Source organism: Pseudochaenichthys georgianus, chromosome 9 (assembly GCF_902827115.2).
Source record: "Pseudochaenichthys georgianus chromosome 9, fPseGeo1.2, whole genome shotgun sequence".
Classification (NCBI taxonomy): domain Eukaryota; kingdom Metazoa; phylum Chordata; class Actinopteri; order Perciformes; family Channichthyidae; genus Pseudochaenichthys; species Pseudochaenichthys georgianus.
In genome coordinates this window covers 33,660,839-33,678,629 of record NC_047511.1, presented here as the reverse complement: position 1 = coordinate 33,678,629, position 17,791 = coordinate 33,660,839, and the positions used below count along the sequence as shown (strand labels likewise).

Below are 17,791 nucleotides of genomic sequence, written 5' to 3'. Positions count from 1 at the left end.
CTTTCCATCAGTCGTTTTTCATTTGATTTTTATTAGGCATTGAGATATAAATTATATAGAGGATGTCGTTTACATCATTACTAAAAACATTAATTTCCATCGTGGTCAATTACAAAAAAATAAAATACATGGAAAGACACAAATTGATGGGATCAAACAAATTACAACCACAACCTACTCCCTCTTGCAACTCCCCCCCATGTTTCAAACGTTCTCCTTTGAAAGGAGGAACCTCTCACACTCTGCTCTCACAGATATATTGATATGTCAGGCTGCAGTCTGCGTCGTTCCACATCTTGCGTTTGCGTCTCACAGAAGCGTGAATCTGCCCACAGTCCACTCCGTTCTCTCTGAAGTCCCAGTCATCAGGCTGACCTTTATCCCAGAAACTGAGCACAAACAGAGGAAGGAGGAGAAACAAATACAATGTTCTGCATTAAGTGTAGTTCAGTGAACCCACAGCCGGGTGCCAAGGGGCATGCAGAACATTTTCTGATTCACATTGAAAATACATTGATGTGATTGCCTTAAAGGTCCCCATTATACTGTTTTTCATCAATATATTATAGGTCTCAGATATATACAAAACATGTCTCTGAAGTGTTTGGCTCCAAACACCAAACAGATCATTGTAGCATTACCCAGAATCCCCTCTGTTTCAGCCCTGTTACAAAAGTGCTGATTCTCTGTCTGTTACTTCAGATGAAAATAAGGAGCCCCTCCCCACGCCCCTCTGAGAGATATTTGGTTAAAAAGAACACAATGGTGCTCTAGGAGGGGATTCAGGTGATAGGGTGGTGGGGGGGTTACCTGGTTGGTGATTGGCTAATGGTTACACAAGCCAGAACATCTTTATGACATCATAAAGTGGCCAAAATCTGATCAGCTCATTTTCAGACAGGTTTTTATATAAATGGATCAGGACAAAAGAGAGAGAATCTCTTCCTGAAACTTTCAGAATCTCTTTTCAAAGAGAGGACACATGTTGATGTAGAAAAGACATGCAAAAGTGGATTGTGCATAATAGGTGACCTTTTATTTGAAAATAAAGATATTCAAAGCAACATTTGTTGTGTTCCTGACAAAAGTACTCATTATTTCTGATAAATATCTTTGTTTGTGTATGTACTGCCCCAGGCTTCCTGTCATTCAGCAAAAGTGGACCCGGTCAAATCAAGTTGGGCATAATTTGGTCATTTTTACTTTGGGTTTTATTGTTGCTACACGTTTCTCTTACGTTGATGTCCGTTCCATCCACCCAACTCCAGTGTCCCTCGTTCTCTCGCTCCACAAGTCCAATCCAATAATTGTATCTGATTTCAACAACTTTTGAAATGTAGTCCTATAAAAACAAAAAATAGAGAACACCAAAAGCTTAATTGAGGCCTTTGCTGTTTTTGTGTGCTCCTTATCAGAGCCTGTATTTGCACATTCAAACAGTCCCAGGTTGAACATAACAAAGTACAATCACTCAAGTAATACTTTCTTTTCTAAAATACTTTCCAATTTATTCTAAATATACTTTTACGCCACTACATTTTTGAGGTAGGTATTGTACTTCACTACAAATATTTAACACTTGCACTTTAAACATATTTAAAAGTAAACATATGCTTATCTGATCTGATGCAGTACTTTTATGCTTTTTAGGGTTTTCCCTTCTCTGTAGTGTGTTATATAGTTTTTGGTTTTGGTGCAAATAAATGGTCTGCAAAGACTGAAATCCCAAAGTTCCCTCCAGAGGGAGTTTGTCTCACACACACTCCAACAGGCTTAGGGGCGGGACAGCTCTAAGCGGTTGACCAATCACAACAGAGCCGGCCAGCTAACCAATCAGAGCAGACTTGGCTCTGATTTTAGACAGAGGGTGAAAATAGGTGCTGCAGCACAGGCAGTATGAGAGCAAAATAAAGACATTTTGATAATTAAAGTAAACATGTCACAGTAGAGGCACCAAATACAAATATGGAGGCGTGTGTAGTGGACTAGTGCGTTGGTGTTCGGATCAGGGGAGCACAGGTTCAAACCCCACTGCAGTCACATGTCGTTGTGTCCCTGGGCAAGACACTTCACCCCAAATTGCTCCTGTGGGGATTGTCCACAGTATTGAGTATGTAAGTCGCTTTGGATAAAAGCGTCTAACAAGTAACATGTAATGGAATGTAAACATATGAACCTGAAATTGAGCATAACAGGGCCCCTTTAAGAAACATTTTGCATCCACGCGTTTTACTTGTAATGGAGTATTTTTAAATCATTGTATTTATACTTTCATTTATTAAAATAATCGGAGTACTTCTTCCACCATTCAGTGAAGGAATACGTCAGCAAAAGAAAAGACAGCTCCACTTGAAATAAATAAACCTCACCAGTTCCTCCGCAGTATTCAGAACCACCAGGTGTCCCTCCTGTGCTCGACACTGGTCCTCCGCTTTGCTCCAGGTCAGTGAGTTGGTGGATATCTTGTAGCAGATCCTCTCGTAAGAAACCCATCCCTCCCTGCAGGCTCCTGGTTTCATGAAGATTAGTCTTATTTCAAAACCACTGAAATCTGATTTGAGGCAGTGTTTACCTCGAACTGGGACAAGTGTCGGCAATGAGGCCTCCTGCTCAGTTGCTTCATCTTTGTTTGGAAACCGAAAAATACAAAGTTAAGTCAAGGGCAGACATTTTACATCATCATTATATGTCACTCTCTAAATGTAATAGGTTACAGATTGATATCAAATTGTGTTATTAAGTAAAGTAATAAGTGATTTAAATTACTTAATGAAAGTAATGTAATTTATTTAATATGATCAATTAAACGGGGCAATTAAGATTACAGGTCCTAAAAACAAACTCAAACAAAGCAGTTAATAAAATGTGCTCAATAGAACTTGAACTAAAGTTGGACTACATGACAAACATGACATTATATTCTGCATTTAAGCTGTTTACCACACCCATTTGTAATGACAAACATTTTGATTTGTAACTGTAATTTATTTATATTTTTCTCAGTAACTGCCACTCATCACCATTACATTATTATTGTAATTGATTTGATCCAGAAATGAAAAACGTCCTCTAACCAGAATTGGGTGATAAAGGTGCTCCTCCATTGATGATCCTCTTGAGGTTGAGTTTGACATCAGTGACTTCCTTGTTTAGCTGGGAGACTTTGAGACACAAACAGAAATAGTTACATGATAAGATGAGAGTGAATTAGCTTCATGAATAATGAATCAGCTGGAGGTTACATTTGATCCCAGTGACCATCAGCAGGATCAGCAGCAGCAGCACCAGCACTCCATATGCCTCATTCACACCAACGCAACTCCGGTTCAAGCTCCGTGCTAGAGCTTTTCAGGTTCAGAACCGGTTCTTCGGTTTAGCTCCAGCTCTTTTGAGATGGGTCTGGCTGCAGACCGCAGCAAGGAGGCGGATCGTATAGGGGCGGATTGTATAGGGGCGTTTCCTAACTTTTTTTATCCAATAGCAACTTAAGGGATTCCAGCTGCTTTTATAAATCCTCACAGAAGAAGTCATTCGTTCTAGTGATGGGAATTCCGGCTCTTCTTGGTGAGCCGGATCATTTGGCTCGGCTCACCAAGAAGAGCCGGCTCTTTCGGCTCCCAAAGGGCTCTTCAGTTTACCACATAGTATACCTTTTAATTAAATCAAATGTAGCGCTGTTTTGACTAATGATGTATATGTGTACACATATATCACTTAAATTATTCAAGACATCCTTTGTACTGAAGTATTCAAAAGTAAAAATTACATGTTTAATATAAATTATTTGCTGTGGCCAATTGTTTTCATTGCATTTACAGACCCGTGTAACTCTCTGATACCACCCAATTAATGCATTGACTTGCTTGTAGAACCACGCTACACAAAACAGATAGCAACACCTATAAAAACTATTTAAAAAAAGGGGCTACTGTATCAACCTATATAAAGTATATAAATATAGTTTTTTTCCCTGTAGGAGAGGGAAGCGTGCTTTGAGATCAGCTGCTAGGCTGCAGCGGGGAGAAGAGGGGGACAAAAAGAGATCTCCGTCCTCCGTGTTTTATTCTTATAGAAGTAAGAAGAGAAGTAATGGGGCAGAAACCCTCCTTTTTACGCAGCGGTCCAGACATAGACATCATAGCTACGGCGACACATATTCAGTTGCCAGTTACTTTTGGCATTAGGGCAGGGATATCTTTCAAGGTTTGACATAATGAATTGTGCTACTTTTAAAGCAAGCAACGATGTTTTCAAATCTGTAATCAAAAAGCTCCTCAAAAACACTATAGAAGCAGTTCCTGCCGTTGTTACGTTAGTTCAAACAGTAACAACGGACTACTTTTCTTAGCGGATGCATGTCAATTTAAATCAATACATAAAACTATTTTTTAAATCAATAAAATCTTTTTCTAAATCCATAAAAGCATTTCAATTATTATTGGGAGTCATGTCGTTACTTTGTTGAGAATGTGGCCATGTGTAATAAGCGGGATAATGTCCACATTGCACATTGCATAATGTGCCTTCATGCCGATCTAGATCCCTCCGCAAAAACAAAACAAAAAACGGCTCGTTCGCGGGCGAGAGCCGGCTCCCGTCGTTCAACGCCCCCAGAGCCATTTAATAGAAGAGTTACGACATCTCCGTTCACTCCAATGGACCACTTTTTTACAGCAATGGCGGATCGTGGAGCCTCTCAATCGTTCCCCGGAAGTTAGCGCCAAGGCTATCAGAGCTGTGGAGTTGCAGCATAATACACCGTTCGTGACGGACTTTTAAAGGTAAGAAGAAGTTTAAAGATGTATATTGCGGATATTATCAGTACATCTGATTCAAATGAACATGTGTATTAAAGGATGTCAGTGGATTATCCCTAAATTAGTAGATTTAGGGAACGTTTACAGATAACAGATTAAGGTAGCATACCGAAGCAAGTTAGCAACACACGTTGAACAGCCTTTTAATTGTAAATTCCGTTCTCTCTGTCATTTCGTCCAACATGTTGAATTAGAGAAGAGGGGCTTCTAAACGGGATTGTATGCGGGGGTGGAGGGAGTTAAATATTAGATAAATATAACTTTGGTGCGTGTAAGAGTGAGTGTTTTTAGCAGAGCCATATTGTGTCCTTGTGATTATGTATAATGTTGCAGCCCAGCTGATTCCGGATTGATGGCAAAGGGAGAGGGACTTAAGTGAGAGTGAAAACACAAGGTACGTTTAATACTACTGTTTTATATAAGTAAACACGTTATCTCCCCAAGGCAATAGGTGTGCTATATAGGTGTGTATAACCCTTTCTCCTGTCTGTTGCTCCCTCTCTCAGCACAAGAACCAGAGGGGGGTTCAATGGAGCCTGAATACCTGCACTGAGACCCTCACCCTGCACCCTGAGTCTCAACTCTCAGTGTTTTTCAAGCCTTTCCCTGTTTTTTTGTATTAAACAAAACATTAAGCTCTCCCAATGGTGTGGTTTTCGTTTTGTGAAAAAGTGCAAATGCAGTGTTTGTATATAAATCACATATTTTGTTGCTGTTGGTCGTGAAATTAATCCTGCTGACTTGAGCCAGCCATTTTTTCCTCCGCTCTGTGTCAGTGGGGAAGCCGTACATTCGTACTCCTTTCTCTGAGCGATTTGAGCATCCCCAGGCAGCACAGCAAACCATGGTGGCGACTAGGAGGCAGCACAGCAAACCAGGACAACACGGAGGAAAAGGCACCGACAAACTGCATGATATGCTCTTCTATGTTTATTGAATTCCATGTATTTGCAATGGATGTTCCTAAAGCAACACATTTAACATCATCATCATCATATCCTGTCGGTCTCCTGTCCTTTCTGAAAGCCATAAAGACGACATTAGTCATTTAGATAACTTGTGTCCTCAATTACCAGGGGATTACTGAAACTACCATGAATTTAATAAAATTGTAGAAATGAATCCAATCTGAATTTTAAAGCATTACTTTAGATCCCCTCCCTCTAAATGTATCAATAAACATTAGCAAGTGATCCTCCTGACTACCATACAAGTTTAAGATGATAATATTGATTTGAAAGAATTCAAAGCTATAAATAAACAGCAACAGGCTCTTTAACCAAGGCACTGTTAGTAACATGTAAACTAGTTGTTCACACTAATCCTAATATTATCACTTAATATTAGCAAATTCGATTTTATTTTTGAAAGCATATTGATGTAAATACATACACATATCGATTTGTTGTATAAATATTGCGAATCAAAAACTGTATTCACTAACAATTACCAAAAATCGTAGTTCTATCTCCTGTTATCAATGCATTCACATTGCCCGCCATGAACTTCCGGGGAACGATCCCTCGTCTACATGAACCACGTGACGATAACCGTTTTTGGACTTCCGATGTCGTAACTCTTCTATTAAATAGCTCTGAACGCCCCTATAGGATCCGCCCCTATACGATCCGCCTCCTTGCTGCGGTCTGCAGCCAGACTCTATTGGCTCTTTTCACACTGCCCAGAGTCCGACTGGTGCTGCGTCATTGTGTCATCGTTTGCGTCATGACGTAACCGTTTGCGTGCTGCGTCATAAAGCCAAACCGCGCGGAAACCCCTCACAGCTGACACCGACAACAACAACAATGGCCCATTGTGCTCCAGCTTCCTCTGTACCTCTTCGGAAGACCAGATTCCCAGGCCCTTTCTCATTTCTCGAACTCCCCTCCTCGACTCCCCTCCTCGACTCCTATCCTCGATACTTAGTCCCGCCCACAGGAGATGCGAGCGGAGGAGCCGAGGAGGGGAACCGAGGAGAGAGGAGGGGAAGCAGCAGGCGGTTAGAGAAATGAGAACTCCTCTCCTCTGAGAGGTCATTTTAAAGAGACGTCCATTAATGATGACAGAAGGCACAGCAGCCTCTGTCTGATGGACAGATGTGTTCATGACGACTTATATATTTACTTTGATTCATTCACAGTGCGGTATAATGAGACAATAACAGGCTACAGATACGGACACGCACACACACACATATATATGTGTATATATTTATATAAATAAATACAATTTCAGAATCAAACAGAGCACTCTCATAACTCGTAACACTATCAGAGACTGGATATATCCCCCCCCCCCCTCTCTCTGGTCGCTACAATGAGGAAAATAAATTACGGGCCAAAAGTTGTATTTACAAGTATTAAAAGTAAGCAGAGGACACCAAACCAACAGACCTGTCTGTCCGCTGCATCTACGCACACACTGTACCACACACACCTACACACTGTACCACACACACACGCACATACAGCTCCTAAAACAGGCTACAGCCGTTGTGTATTTTATTGTGAAGCACTGAATGGTTTTAGAAAAATATCGACTCTTTGTTTGTAGATATCTACTACTAAACTAAAGCAAATAAAGAGAGTAGGCCTGTTATACTGAGCGATATATATTATACACACTGCTCTGCTTTCTGCAAGGACCTCACAGCTGTTCTCTCTGTAAACATCGCGTCGCGATGAAAGCAGTTTCTAAAATAATATCCAGGGGATGCATGCAGAGCTGTCATTGGCTGAGATAAGTCCGGCCGTGCGTCACGACTCTTTGAAACATCTCTGTTCCCGGAAATGCATCCGCGAAGGAGCCGTGGAGGACCATGGAGGACCCATCAGTGTATCCTCGGTTAGAGCTCCTCCAGAGAGCCTCCTCGATGCTCGATGCTCAGTCCTCGACGTGCATTTAGAGAAATGGGATGTCCTTCAACATGGCGCGCTAAAATTCATTTCCGGGTCACTACCGGAGGACAGAGGAGTCGAGGAGGGGGATTTGATGAAATGAGAAAGGGCCCCTGTAGGTAGCTGGTCTCTTCAGTGGACCATTGCTGCTTGTTACGTTTCTCCATTGTTGTGTACAAACTGGATAAAACGCCGGCTTTTTGTTGTTGTTCAGGAGTTGATCCCGCCCCTGCCCCCGCCTCTACGTAAGCGTGACGTATGTGGTGCTTTTGCTCTGGCCGGAGAATTGTTGGTGCTCGAAATGAACCGGATTCCGGAGCTAAGAGGCTGCTCTTCTGCGGTGTGAACAGGAAAACCCGGTGCTTTTCAAGCTCCAGCTCCGAACCGGCCCTGCAACACCGTTGGTGTGAATGAGTAGAGGACCCACATCAGGATCCTCTTCATGCCTACCAACACATTTGTTTTAATAGTTGAATGTGACTTTATTTCATACAAATAAAATAAAACATTTACACATTTTACCTGTTTGTGCAGTCATTTGTGTCTCTCCATGGACAGGGCTGTTACCAGACGATCCAAACTGGTGATACTGAGACTCCATTACTTAAATAACTCAGAAAATACTTTATTAAAAATACTTCTTATGAAGTGAATACAAAACTAATATTTCTACCTATGTTGCTGTCATTTCAAAGTTCAAATCAAAGTTTATTGATGTGTTAGTGTTAATGCAAATGTTCAGTTTGTAGTCGTTTGAAACTTTCCGAAAATAAGAGGTCACCTAAAACTTCATGTTTGTTTTCAAGCCACGTGTTAACAACGGCTCAATAAATAAAAGAAAATTCTCGACTTTATACTGTATAATAAAAGTGCTCAAATACATACAGATACATTTATTTGTATGTTATTGTAATGTATGATATAAAAGTATTGTCTTTATCGATATCTGTACTATTAAGTATTTCATTCTTTGTGTTCTTGGTACATTAATGCACATAATACAGTCATGGATTTGTATGAATTTTGAAAGGAATGATTGCAAGTAATTTCAAGAACAAACAAACAAACAAACAAACAAACAAACAAACAAACAAACAACAAAGTAAAGATTCATGGCTTACCTCCATCAGACAGAATCTCTCTGGATCTCACTGTTGGACTCTGACCATGAAATCAAACACAGGAAGTAAGAGTTTGCTCTGTTCCATATAATACTGTATGAGTCTTTTACCCAAAATGCACACAGTTTTTTTTGGAGGGGGGAAAGAGAAAATAGGTGATAGAACAACTTTGTTACACTGCACACATTAATTTCTCTCTTGGTATCATTGTATGTTTGAATCATTGACAATGTATTTTTTCAACATTTTCATGCTTCATTTGTTTAAAGTACGAGAAACATAATGCAAGGTTTCGTTAAAGATTGTGTACGAATTATTTGTAAGGTTCCCTCTCTATTCAGATGTGTTTACCTCACATCTGTCCTTGTACCTCTGGTGAAGTGACACATTTATTTTATTTACAGTAACTATTACATTTCTACTTATATTTACATTCATAAATATGCGTATTAAGGCCAAGCATATGGGGGAATCAACAATAAAGTAAACTATGAAATAAAGTCAAAATGTGTAAAATAAAGTCAAATATCCTTACCAAGATTAAGTTGAAATGTTAACAATACAGTAAACAATAAAATGTTTAGAATAACGTAAAGATAATGAGGTTGAAACATCATGAATAAAGGAAAATGATCAAGAATAACCATTTGCGAAATAGGCATTACTGAATATTGTAATTTACCATTATTCCACTTTAATCTCTAATTGCAAGATAAAACCCATCTTCCTCTTCTCATTTTGTTGCCTTGTTCCTGACCCCAAATAATCTTCCGGATTTAGGCTACACTTGATACAAAGACACAAAGTTTTTATTTTCATATGCATAATAAATACAGCGTTGTTTTGGCAAATGAAAATCCTAAATCCCAGGCTCCTGCAACAATTCATTTCAGACAGTTCAAAGTACAAGTATACTATTTAATAATAATTGAACTGTACTTGATTCTTTCCGTTTAATGCTACTTTATACTTCTACTCCACTAAATTCCAGAGGAAGATATATATATTTTTTAATCCATTACATTTATTTAGCAGCTTTAGATACTTTTAACAAAATTAATAATACAAAATTAATCAATAAATTAAGTAAATCAGAAATGTGTTCAACAGTAAAATGCTATGCGATGCAACAATACTATCTAGAAATGTCACACATAGGCTATAGGCAATTTCTCTGCACAATGATTACTTTCACTTTTTATTCTTTCAGTACATTTAGCTGATAATACTTTTGTATCTACTCTTACTAAAGTAACATTTTGAATTCAGGTTTTTTACTAATAATGAAGTCTTTTTACAACAATATTTTGGTACTTTTACTAAAATAAACAAGTATATGATTAAATGATCTGAGAACTTCACTGCTACAGGAACAATAACAGTTACCTGGAGTTTGGAGTTTTTATCCGGAGTCTCTGTAGTTCCCAGTCTCACCACGTGGTCACCCAGCAGCGCTGTCAGCCTCCACGTGACCACTCATTACAAAGTCCTTCCGGTCTCTCTGCTTCTCATTGAAAGGAAAATGGCTCTCGGACGCTTGTCTCAGGCTTTGCTCAAGTCTTCTCTGACCCAGAGCCGGCGTCAACTTTCTGCTACCGCTGAACAAGGCCATGATGCATGTGAGTGAAGCTCCTCATTTTAGTTATCTGGTTTTATATATTGTCATGTATTTTAACGCCAACTAACAGTGACCTTGCTGAGCTAACGTTGTCCTTTTAGCATTAGCACAACATCCTTGAGCGGAAATGCCCAAAACATGAGATTTTCAACCTGAAGACGTGGTCATTGCAGCCTGCCACCTCCTTTTATATCCTCAAAACTCATTCATTTAATGTTTATTTACTTTGCTCTAATTACGAGGCTAACAAGTGGAGAAGTGATTATGTAAAGCTACGGCCTGAAGCTAAAGAGCAACAACAGTGATGTCAGGTCATTGGAGATACATACCTATCTAAGGTTATCTTTATCCCCCAACTTGTATTAAGTTATACAAAACAGTTATCAACCATTGAAAGGGATTGAAGAATTGTCAAGGTAAAATAGTTTGTGCAGAGGATTTGAGCTAGAGTGGGACAAGTAAAAAAAGAAATGACCTGATGGAAATACAAGTTCAATAATGACTTTTACATATTAATATTATGTTTTTATATTCTTTTTGTTATTAGTGTGAAGACTAAAACACTTTTAAATAAATGGTACTGATAAAAGTATCATGTGTATAATACCCAGCTAGTAAGAGACTAGTCACCTAAGTTAACAGGTGTCTTTAACATAACATGCTGAGATGTTGCCCCTGACATACATGATCATCAAACAACACTTAAATGAATATAACTTTGTATATCAACTTATCAAAAATGAATTTTAAGCTTATACAGTCTATATTTGTTGCACAACAATACTCTCGAAAAAACTGCTTACATTTTTAAAACGGATAAATTGTACATATTTGAATAATGATCATTTATTTGATTAGAAATGTCCATACATTTAACCTTTCAACATTTTAGTTATGGTAAACAGCACACATTAGGGGTTTCCTGTCCAACAATAAGTTATCTTAACATTTCATAATGTCACACTTGTTGGGTGTACAATTGACTGAACCTCAATTTTTCTTGTTTCTAAAGCACATTCATTTCTTAACAATCTCAGTATGGTTGCACTTCTAATTGCTATATTTTATCAAACTAATTATTATTGTCTTTTTGTCTTCCAGCCAAGTTATGGAAGCGCCTCACTTATTTTGTCGCACTCCCGGGTGTTGCTGTGTGCATGTTGAACATGTACCTGAAAATGCAGCACCATGCGGCGCATTATGAAAGGCCAGAGTTCATCCCTTATTCCCACCTTCGGATTCGCACCAAGGTCTGTCTCTCTTACTTTTAAAAAAATGATTTTGGAGTCTAGTATATTTGTCATTGCTCAGGGTAAAATTACAACAATATGTAGTTTAGAATCAAACTAGATAAAAGCAGTGAAGTGTATTTTTCACGTATAGAAATAAAACAGTGGTACATTACAGTACAAGTACATTAACTCTAGTCTTTCATATTATGTCGCTTTATACTTCTACTCCACTAGTAGTTTTAGACGCACGCCAATATCGTTCTTTCTCTCCATTATTCATTTGATAGTCAGATTATTAGCTAATGTAAAATATGTATTAAAGTCATTCAAAAATTTAAATTAGCTCAATCTTTTGCTGCGATGAACTCATTAACGCATCAATAATTATAATAAGAAATGTACTAAATTGGAATGACCCATTGTGCTTGAAGTTCTTTTACATTTGGTTCTTAAAGTCTATTTTGATGCCAATACTTTTGTAGCTTTACTTAAGTAAGATTTTAAAAGCAGGAATTTTACTTGTAACAGATTATTTTTACATTTTAATAGTGCTACGTTTACTAATACAAATCAGGTTACTTCTTCTGCCTCTGGAAATAAATGGTTGGATATATAGAACGGCATGGGGTAAGAGATAATGAAGTAGTGCAGATAATACATTAGAAATATGCTATATACACTATACATCAGATGGATATGATACCACGTTCATCAATATTTTGTACTTATTATCTCAATTTGTTTTCTTGCAGCGTTTCCCCTGGGGAGATGGCTCCAAATCCCTTTTCCACAACCGTGAGATGAACCCCCTTCCTGGCGGCTATGAGGGCGATGAGTAAACCCTCCTCCAGACCTCCTGACTCTCCGGGGACCAGACCTCCCTCAGCGTTACTGGACCACACTTCCACTCTCAGTTTACTCTTCTTCTGTTGTGTTTTCCGCTGTGCTCTCAACATGGGGCACCTGAACCAACATTTAATTTGACTCTGGACCATTAAGCAAAATGTCAGCCTGATACTGAATGAACATTATTAAAGTAACTATTATCTCAATTCCTGTCTTATGTCTTGTTTTTGTTGATGTTGTGTTAAGGGCAGCAACTAACGATTATTTTGTACATTGTAGATTCATGGTTTGGTCTATATCGTGACAGAAAATGCTGAATAATGTCCATCCCAGTTTCTCAAAGACCAAGATGATACATTTCTTGTTTCTTCAGCACAAAAAACTAATAAATGTACTTTAACATGATAGTAACGCGCATCAGTAAATCTCTATATTTGAGAGGCTAATGCTGCATCTTTTGATGAGAAATTCCCCATATTGATTATTCAGCTATCAAAATAGCTGAATACTTTTCTGTCCCATTAATTAACTAATTGTTCATTTTTTTAAAAACACATTATTTTTCTACAGCAATAATTTAAAAGGTATAAAAAATGTGTGGAATCCGGTCAACTACTTCAGTTTTAATGAAGCCATTGTTTTTTATCGTATCACTTTCCCCTTTCCAAACACCTTTTTTTATTTCTGTACTGTTTAATGACCCCACAGATCCTAGGTCGATCCAAACCTGATTTCACGTCATTATTCAAAAGTAAATGCAGTACAGTGATGTGCCATAATCCTCACCCTTTTAGATTGGTTTTAATTAATTTACATAATTACACAATTAATCATATCAGCTCTTGTACAAATGTGCAATTCAGCTAACCCAAAAGCAGTCGAATAACATTTGTGGATTGTGCCACTCTGGGCATTATTTATAATTATTTCACTACGTTGTACATCATAAAGGAAAACCAATACATTTAAACCATATATTATTTTCACAACCGACAATGTAATGACCTTAGACCTATATCTTTATTGAACCATGCATATAAATATATTAATCTCATAAAGAGAAGGGATGCTATATGCCAGATTATAGCTAAACGCTACATTCCATCTGCAGTCCTTGAATTCCCCTTGAGTTTTTTGTATATAATACATTTATTGCATTTAAACGAAATGTCCCTGTTTCACGTTACTGGCTCTTTCTTACAGACTCCACCTCTTTCACGTGAACGCGCGTTAAACCGAATTAGAAAATCCTGGGTTAACAAAGCTCGCAGATATCCAGCTTCATAACTCGGGTAATGTTTCTTCATTTCCTTCACTTAGACACTTATTTAATAATGTGAAGAGTCCCATGACGAACCGTCGCCTCTAATAACATCGGATTTGTTCCTTTTAAGCACCGTAGGGTTAAAACACGGTTACGTTTTGATTACTAAATCGAGCATTGAAACATCTCGGATAACTGCGCGTACCCGCTCAGCCTCATAGGCGAGAGCAATCGAAAATCGAATCAAGATGAATACAGAAAGAGGTGAGGATCATCTCATAGCATCACAAACTATATATAAATAATACTCTTTTTATTCTCATAAATGCATCTTCACACTTCCTTTGTGTATGTGTTTTTATTTTTCAGATTTACAGATGAGAAGAAACGAGAGGGCACATTTCTTCAGCTCCAAAGAGCAGGAACTAATCTTGAAGTTGTATGAAGAAGAGAGAGAAATACTGACAGCCAAATCTAACACCACCACCGCCTCCAAACAGAGAGAGGAATCCTGGCAGAGAATAGCTGATAAAATAAACACGTAAGATATAATTATCTAAATGGGTTAATAATTAAATGTAGAATGTCGTTTTTAATTTTAATGATTGATACACTTTATATTTTCATTCTCTTCTCTTTTTTTTTGTAATTTTAGCCTACTTAACATGAGTTAAAATCATTTGAAATTAATTGAATGAATTAGTTTAATTTGAAATATTACTCATACTTCACCTTTCCATTAATATATAATCTTATTATTATTTTTCATGACTTCTTAGGGTTTCGGACAGTGGCTTCAAAAGAACGTGGCAGCAAGTGAAAGTCAAACATAAGAATATCGTGCAAACAGGTAACTTTATTGCAAGTCTTCATTTACAATAGTTTGCCTTATGGAATATGATTTATTTCTGCTGCAGATTTAACTAACCAATAGTGTCTAAAGAAGTTCACATTTGCACACCCCTAAACATCTACAGTAAAATCCAACATACACATTAATGCAGTATTAATATAAGTGTGAATGACAATTACAGAGAAACACAGGATAATAAGAATAAATAAATACATGTATGTAACAGTATAAATAAATAAAATGTTTATTTATATGCAATTGCAAGTCCAAGAAAGCTCAAATAACCCAGAAGTATCTTATATTATAGTAAAACACTCAGAGGAAATTTTATACTAGTATTTTAAGGAAATGTTGCTGATAATATTGACATGAGTATGACTTTAAATGTAGTATTTTGTACCTGTAGTAGGAATATCTACAGCGCTAGTAATTTATCGGAGGTAAATGTCTTAGTGCTTCTTCCACCAACAGTTTTGCCTCTCAAAATGTTCTTGTGAAGCAAAAAGAAGACAGGTGGAGGTGCTGAGGAACCAGGGGGAACCAGGGACCCCGTCGATGACCTCTGCAGAGGAGGACGTGCTGCAGCACAAAGACGGCCGGCTGAGAGTGGAGGTCCTTCCTGGGGGTGCCTTTATTGAGCCACTGACGGGGTCTGAAAGCTCTTTTATCAGTGGTAGGTGTATTTAATGTCTGAATAAAACTTGGTGAAGTATTTTCTATTATCTAACTCGATATTGTGCCCCACCCCTGCAGTCTCAGGCCATCCCGTCCTCCTCCTGCCGATAACTAAGACAGAACCAGAGAGTGTGAGCAGTGACGAGACTGACGTCAGTGACTCTCAGTTTGAAGGGGTAAGTACTTCTTAACATGTGTCACATTAGTGAAAGAACTGTTTAGATACCTACTTTGAGTAAAACCACTTATACCACAAGTTAAAGATCTACACACTGTAGAAAGATGTTACTGAGGATAAAGCTTAAGTAAAATCAATTTAATGTGCTTAAAGAAAATTAAAGCATAAAAAACGGTCCCCTTAAGAGTATCATTACTTATACGTTAGTATAAAAGCAGGATTTTACTGTTTGCTGAGGTGAAGCATGTTTAACCATGTTTTACAGAACTGTTAATAAGGATTAATCTTACTATGGATAACTTCCCACAGCCCACATTTGAGATCTTGCAACCATGAAATGTTTTTGTGCAACAATGTGCTTTCTTTAACATACTCTTCAATTGCAAATATCTTAATTTGTTAAGGCTTTCAAACAAAGGTAGTGGAGCAAACAGTACAAAATGTAGCTACGTCTTAAATATAGCGGAGGAAAAGAAGAAGGTGGCACGACAAGATTAGGCTCAAGTTTAGTACAACTACAGGACTTGAGTAATTGATTTAATGTTTGTTTTTCTTATAGGTTTTGCATAATAGCAGCTTCCAGGAGAAGGCTAATTCAGCGTGTGCTACAACCGGTGGCAGAAGAGAAGCTGTGAGTTAAGTGTCAATACTGGGCTTTGGTACGATAACAGTTAGAGAAAACCAAAACCAATATGAGCTCATGTGTTGTTTCATTTTGCTTTCAGAGGCATACAGAAGACATACGGGCACTTTACTGCAACTACCTAAAGAAGGAGATGGAGAACCGGGACCATCAGATGGCATACAGAGCACTGAAGATGAGGAAAATAGAGAAAGAAATGTTATTACTTGATAAGCAGATTATGTGACCATCGTCTTTTTTTTCTCTTTACTATTATTATATGTAAAAACAATATTTCAGGTTGGAGAATTGTAATAAATTGCCTTTGTCTGAATGCACTGAACACTAGTGATGTTACGTATTCGGAGCTTGTGTCGAGTAATCCCCGAAACTTTTTGTGAAGCATGTATCGAGGCTTGTATCGTTTTGGGCCAGTGACGTCATCGATGACAAACGAAGCCTCGCTGCCTGTCGATACCACGTGACTGCTTCACGAAGCGATTCAGATCGGTTGAACCACAACGCTCATAATACCCATGGATGTATAATAAGAACCATATTACCCCTCCTGTACCCGGGCCCGGTGACACGATGGAATTAAAAGAGTTCAGACCCTCACTTATATAGGTCGGAAAGTGTCATAAGTATAAATAGATACAAGCATAAATAAATGTAGGAATAAAAACATCAATACAGGAATACATATATTGCAGTGTTTTCAGGGAGCTGTAGTGTGTGTGCTGTGGCTCAGCTGGAAAGCAGTTGACTCATGACCGCAGTCCCCGGTTCAACGACTGAACAATACGTATTTTTTGTTGTTTATAAAAGCTACAGCTAAATGAGATAATGTAGTTAACAAATGTATTCTTTGATATGGTTTAGCCTTTCTCAGGCTACAACATGGTTAAGTTTATGAATATTATTAAGGAATACAAATCCCTCTTTGCAATGTTTACCAGCCTCCTTAGGCTTTTCAATCACAATCATTAAACTGGAATAAATACAATATTGTTAACATGAAAATATGATTTTATGTCCGTTGTTTAGAGTTATTCTAAGGCTTTACTCAACAGGAACTCGGTATGAGATTGAGCACACTGTTGAGATGTCCAATCTGCCTGTTTTACACACTTTGACCAACAGGGGGGTTTGTGTTCAAATGAAGCCCATGAACCCTTTTGCGAACCAATTGGCTGGAAAGCTTCAAAGCTTCATAAGGCTTCATCACCATCACTACTGAACACTGCCAATTTTATTATTTGATGTTTGCTTTATGATTTATTGTCTAATCAAGTCTTCTTACTTTTTTTTTGCATCGCAGCAACTCCATTTGCAACATCAACAAAGAGAAATATTGGGGACAAGAAACAAGGGAACACACATTTAACAGTAACAAAACATTACATTCACTCAATACAAAATGTTCATTACCTTTCATACACATTTCTAGTGAGATTTAATGATGTATTTGACTGGTCAACATTAGAGAGCTTCAGTGTAACCTCATTAAATCGTGGGACTCTAATCTATAAGTAACCATTTATTTTCGCTATCCAGGAAATGGTTAGGGAGACAATGTTGAATGTTGGGCAGCCTTGCACGTATTAATGTTATTTTGGTCGGATAAGTCTGTTGCTTGTCTTTAATGTTACATAGTTAAGTTAACTG

The 17,791-nt window shown here is 37.9% G+C and overlaps 3 protein-coding genes across 6 annotated transcripts; 2 read left to right on the top strand and 1 right to left on the bottom strand.

Moving 5' to 3' along the window:
* Positions 1–299: 299 nt before the first annotated feature.
* Positions 300–8,912, bottom strand: asgrl1 (asialoglycoprotein receptor-like 1). Of its 3 annotated transcripts, XM_034091630.2 has the most exons (7): positions 8,836–8,912; positions 8,237–8,317; positions 3,075–3,161; positions 2,573–2,623; positions 2,370–2,509; positions 1,238–1,342; positions 300–389 (listed from the first exon to the last, which is right to left on the bottom strand). In XM_034091630.2, the coding sequence occupies exons 2-7, from the start codon at positions 8,313–8,315 to the stop codon at positions 378–380; spliced, it is 474 nt and encodes a 157-aa protein (XP_033947521.1). In that variant the 5' UTR covers positions 8,316–8,317; positions 8,836–8,912; the 3' UTR covers positions 300–377. The 3 variants fall into 3 exon arrangements, with proteins under 3 accessions (XP_033947521.1, XP_033947520.1, XP_033947522.1); XM_034091629.2 differs by having other exon boundaries at positions 2,370–2,623; XM_034091631.2 differs by lacking the exon at positions 2,573–2,623.
* A 1,407-nt stretch (positions 8,913–10,319) lies between these two features.
* Positions 10,320–12,737, top strand: cox6a1 (cytochrome c oxidase subunit 6A1). The gene is made up of 3 exons (XM_034091052.1): positions 10,320–10,454; positions 11,555–11,703; positions 12,438–12,737. The coding sequence occupies exons 1-3, from the start codon at positions 10,358–10,360 to the stop codon at positions 12,522–12,524; spliced, it is 333 nt and encodes a 110-aa protein (XP_033946943.1). The 5' UTR covers positions 10,320–10,357; the 3' UTR covers positions 12,525–12,737.
* An 897-nt stretch (positions 12,738–13,634) lies between these two features.
* LOC117452923 (uncharacterized) lies at positions 13,635–17,126 on the top strand. Of its 2 annotated transcripts, XM_034091740.2 has the most exons (8): positions 13,773–13,823; positions 13,926–14,059; positions 14,165–14,336; positions 14,575–14,645; positions 15,148–15,321; positions 15,402–15,499; positions 16,061–16,132; positions 16,227–17,126. In XM_034091740.2, the coding sequence occupies exons 2-8, from the start codon at positions 14,044–14,046 to the stop codon at positions 16,368–16,370; spliced, it is 747 nt and encodes a 248-aa protein (XP_033947631.1). In that variant the 5' UTR covers positions 13,773–13,823; positions 13,926–14,043; the 3' UTR covers positions 16,371–17,126. The 2 variants fall into 2 exon arrangements, with proteins under 2 accessions (XP_033947630.1, XP_033947631.1); XM_034091739.2 differs by having other exon boundaries at positions 13,635–14,059.
* Positions 17,127–17,791: the final 665 nt, after the last annotated feature.

Coding starts and splice junctions, on each gene's coding strand:
- asgrl1 (XM_034091629.2), bottom strand. CDS start 8,315: ATGGAGTCTCAGTATCACCAGTTTGGATCGTCTGGTAACAGCCCTGTC. Junction 2,624..3,074: donor ACCTTTATCACCCAATTCTG/GTTAGAGGACGT, acceptor TTCCAAACAAAG/ATGAAGCAACTGAGCAGGAG. Junction 1,343..2,369: donor TGAATACTGCGGAGGAACTG/GTGAGGTTTATT, acceptor TTGTTTTTATAG/GACTACATTTCAAAAGTTGT.
- cox6a1 (XM_034091052.1), top strand. CDS start 10,358: ATGGCTCTCGGACGCTTGTCTCAGGCTTTGCTCAAGTCTTCTCTGACC. Junction 10,455..11,554: donor TGAACAAGGCCATGATGCAT/GTGAGTGAAGCT, acceptor TTTGTCTTCCAG/CCAAGTTATGGAAGCGCCTC. Junction 11,704..12,437: donor ACCTTCGGATTCGCACCAAG/GTCTGTCTCTCT, acceptor GTTTTCTTGCAG/CGTTTCCCCTGGGGAGATGG.
- LOC117452923 (XM_034091739.2), top strand. Junction 14,337..14,574: donor ATAGCTGATAAAATAAACAC/GTAAGATATAAT, acceptor ATGACTTCTTAG/GGTTTCGGACAGTGGCTTCA. Junction 14,646..15,147: donor TAAGAATATCGTGCAAACAG/GTAACTTTATTG, acceptor GTTCTTGTGAAG/CAAAAAGAAGACAGGTGGAG.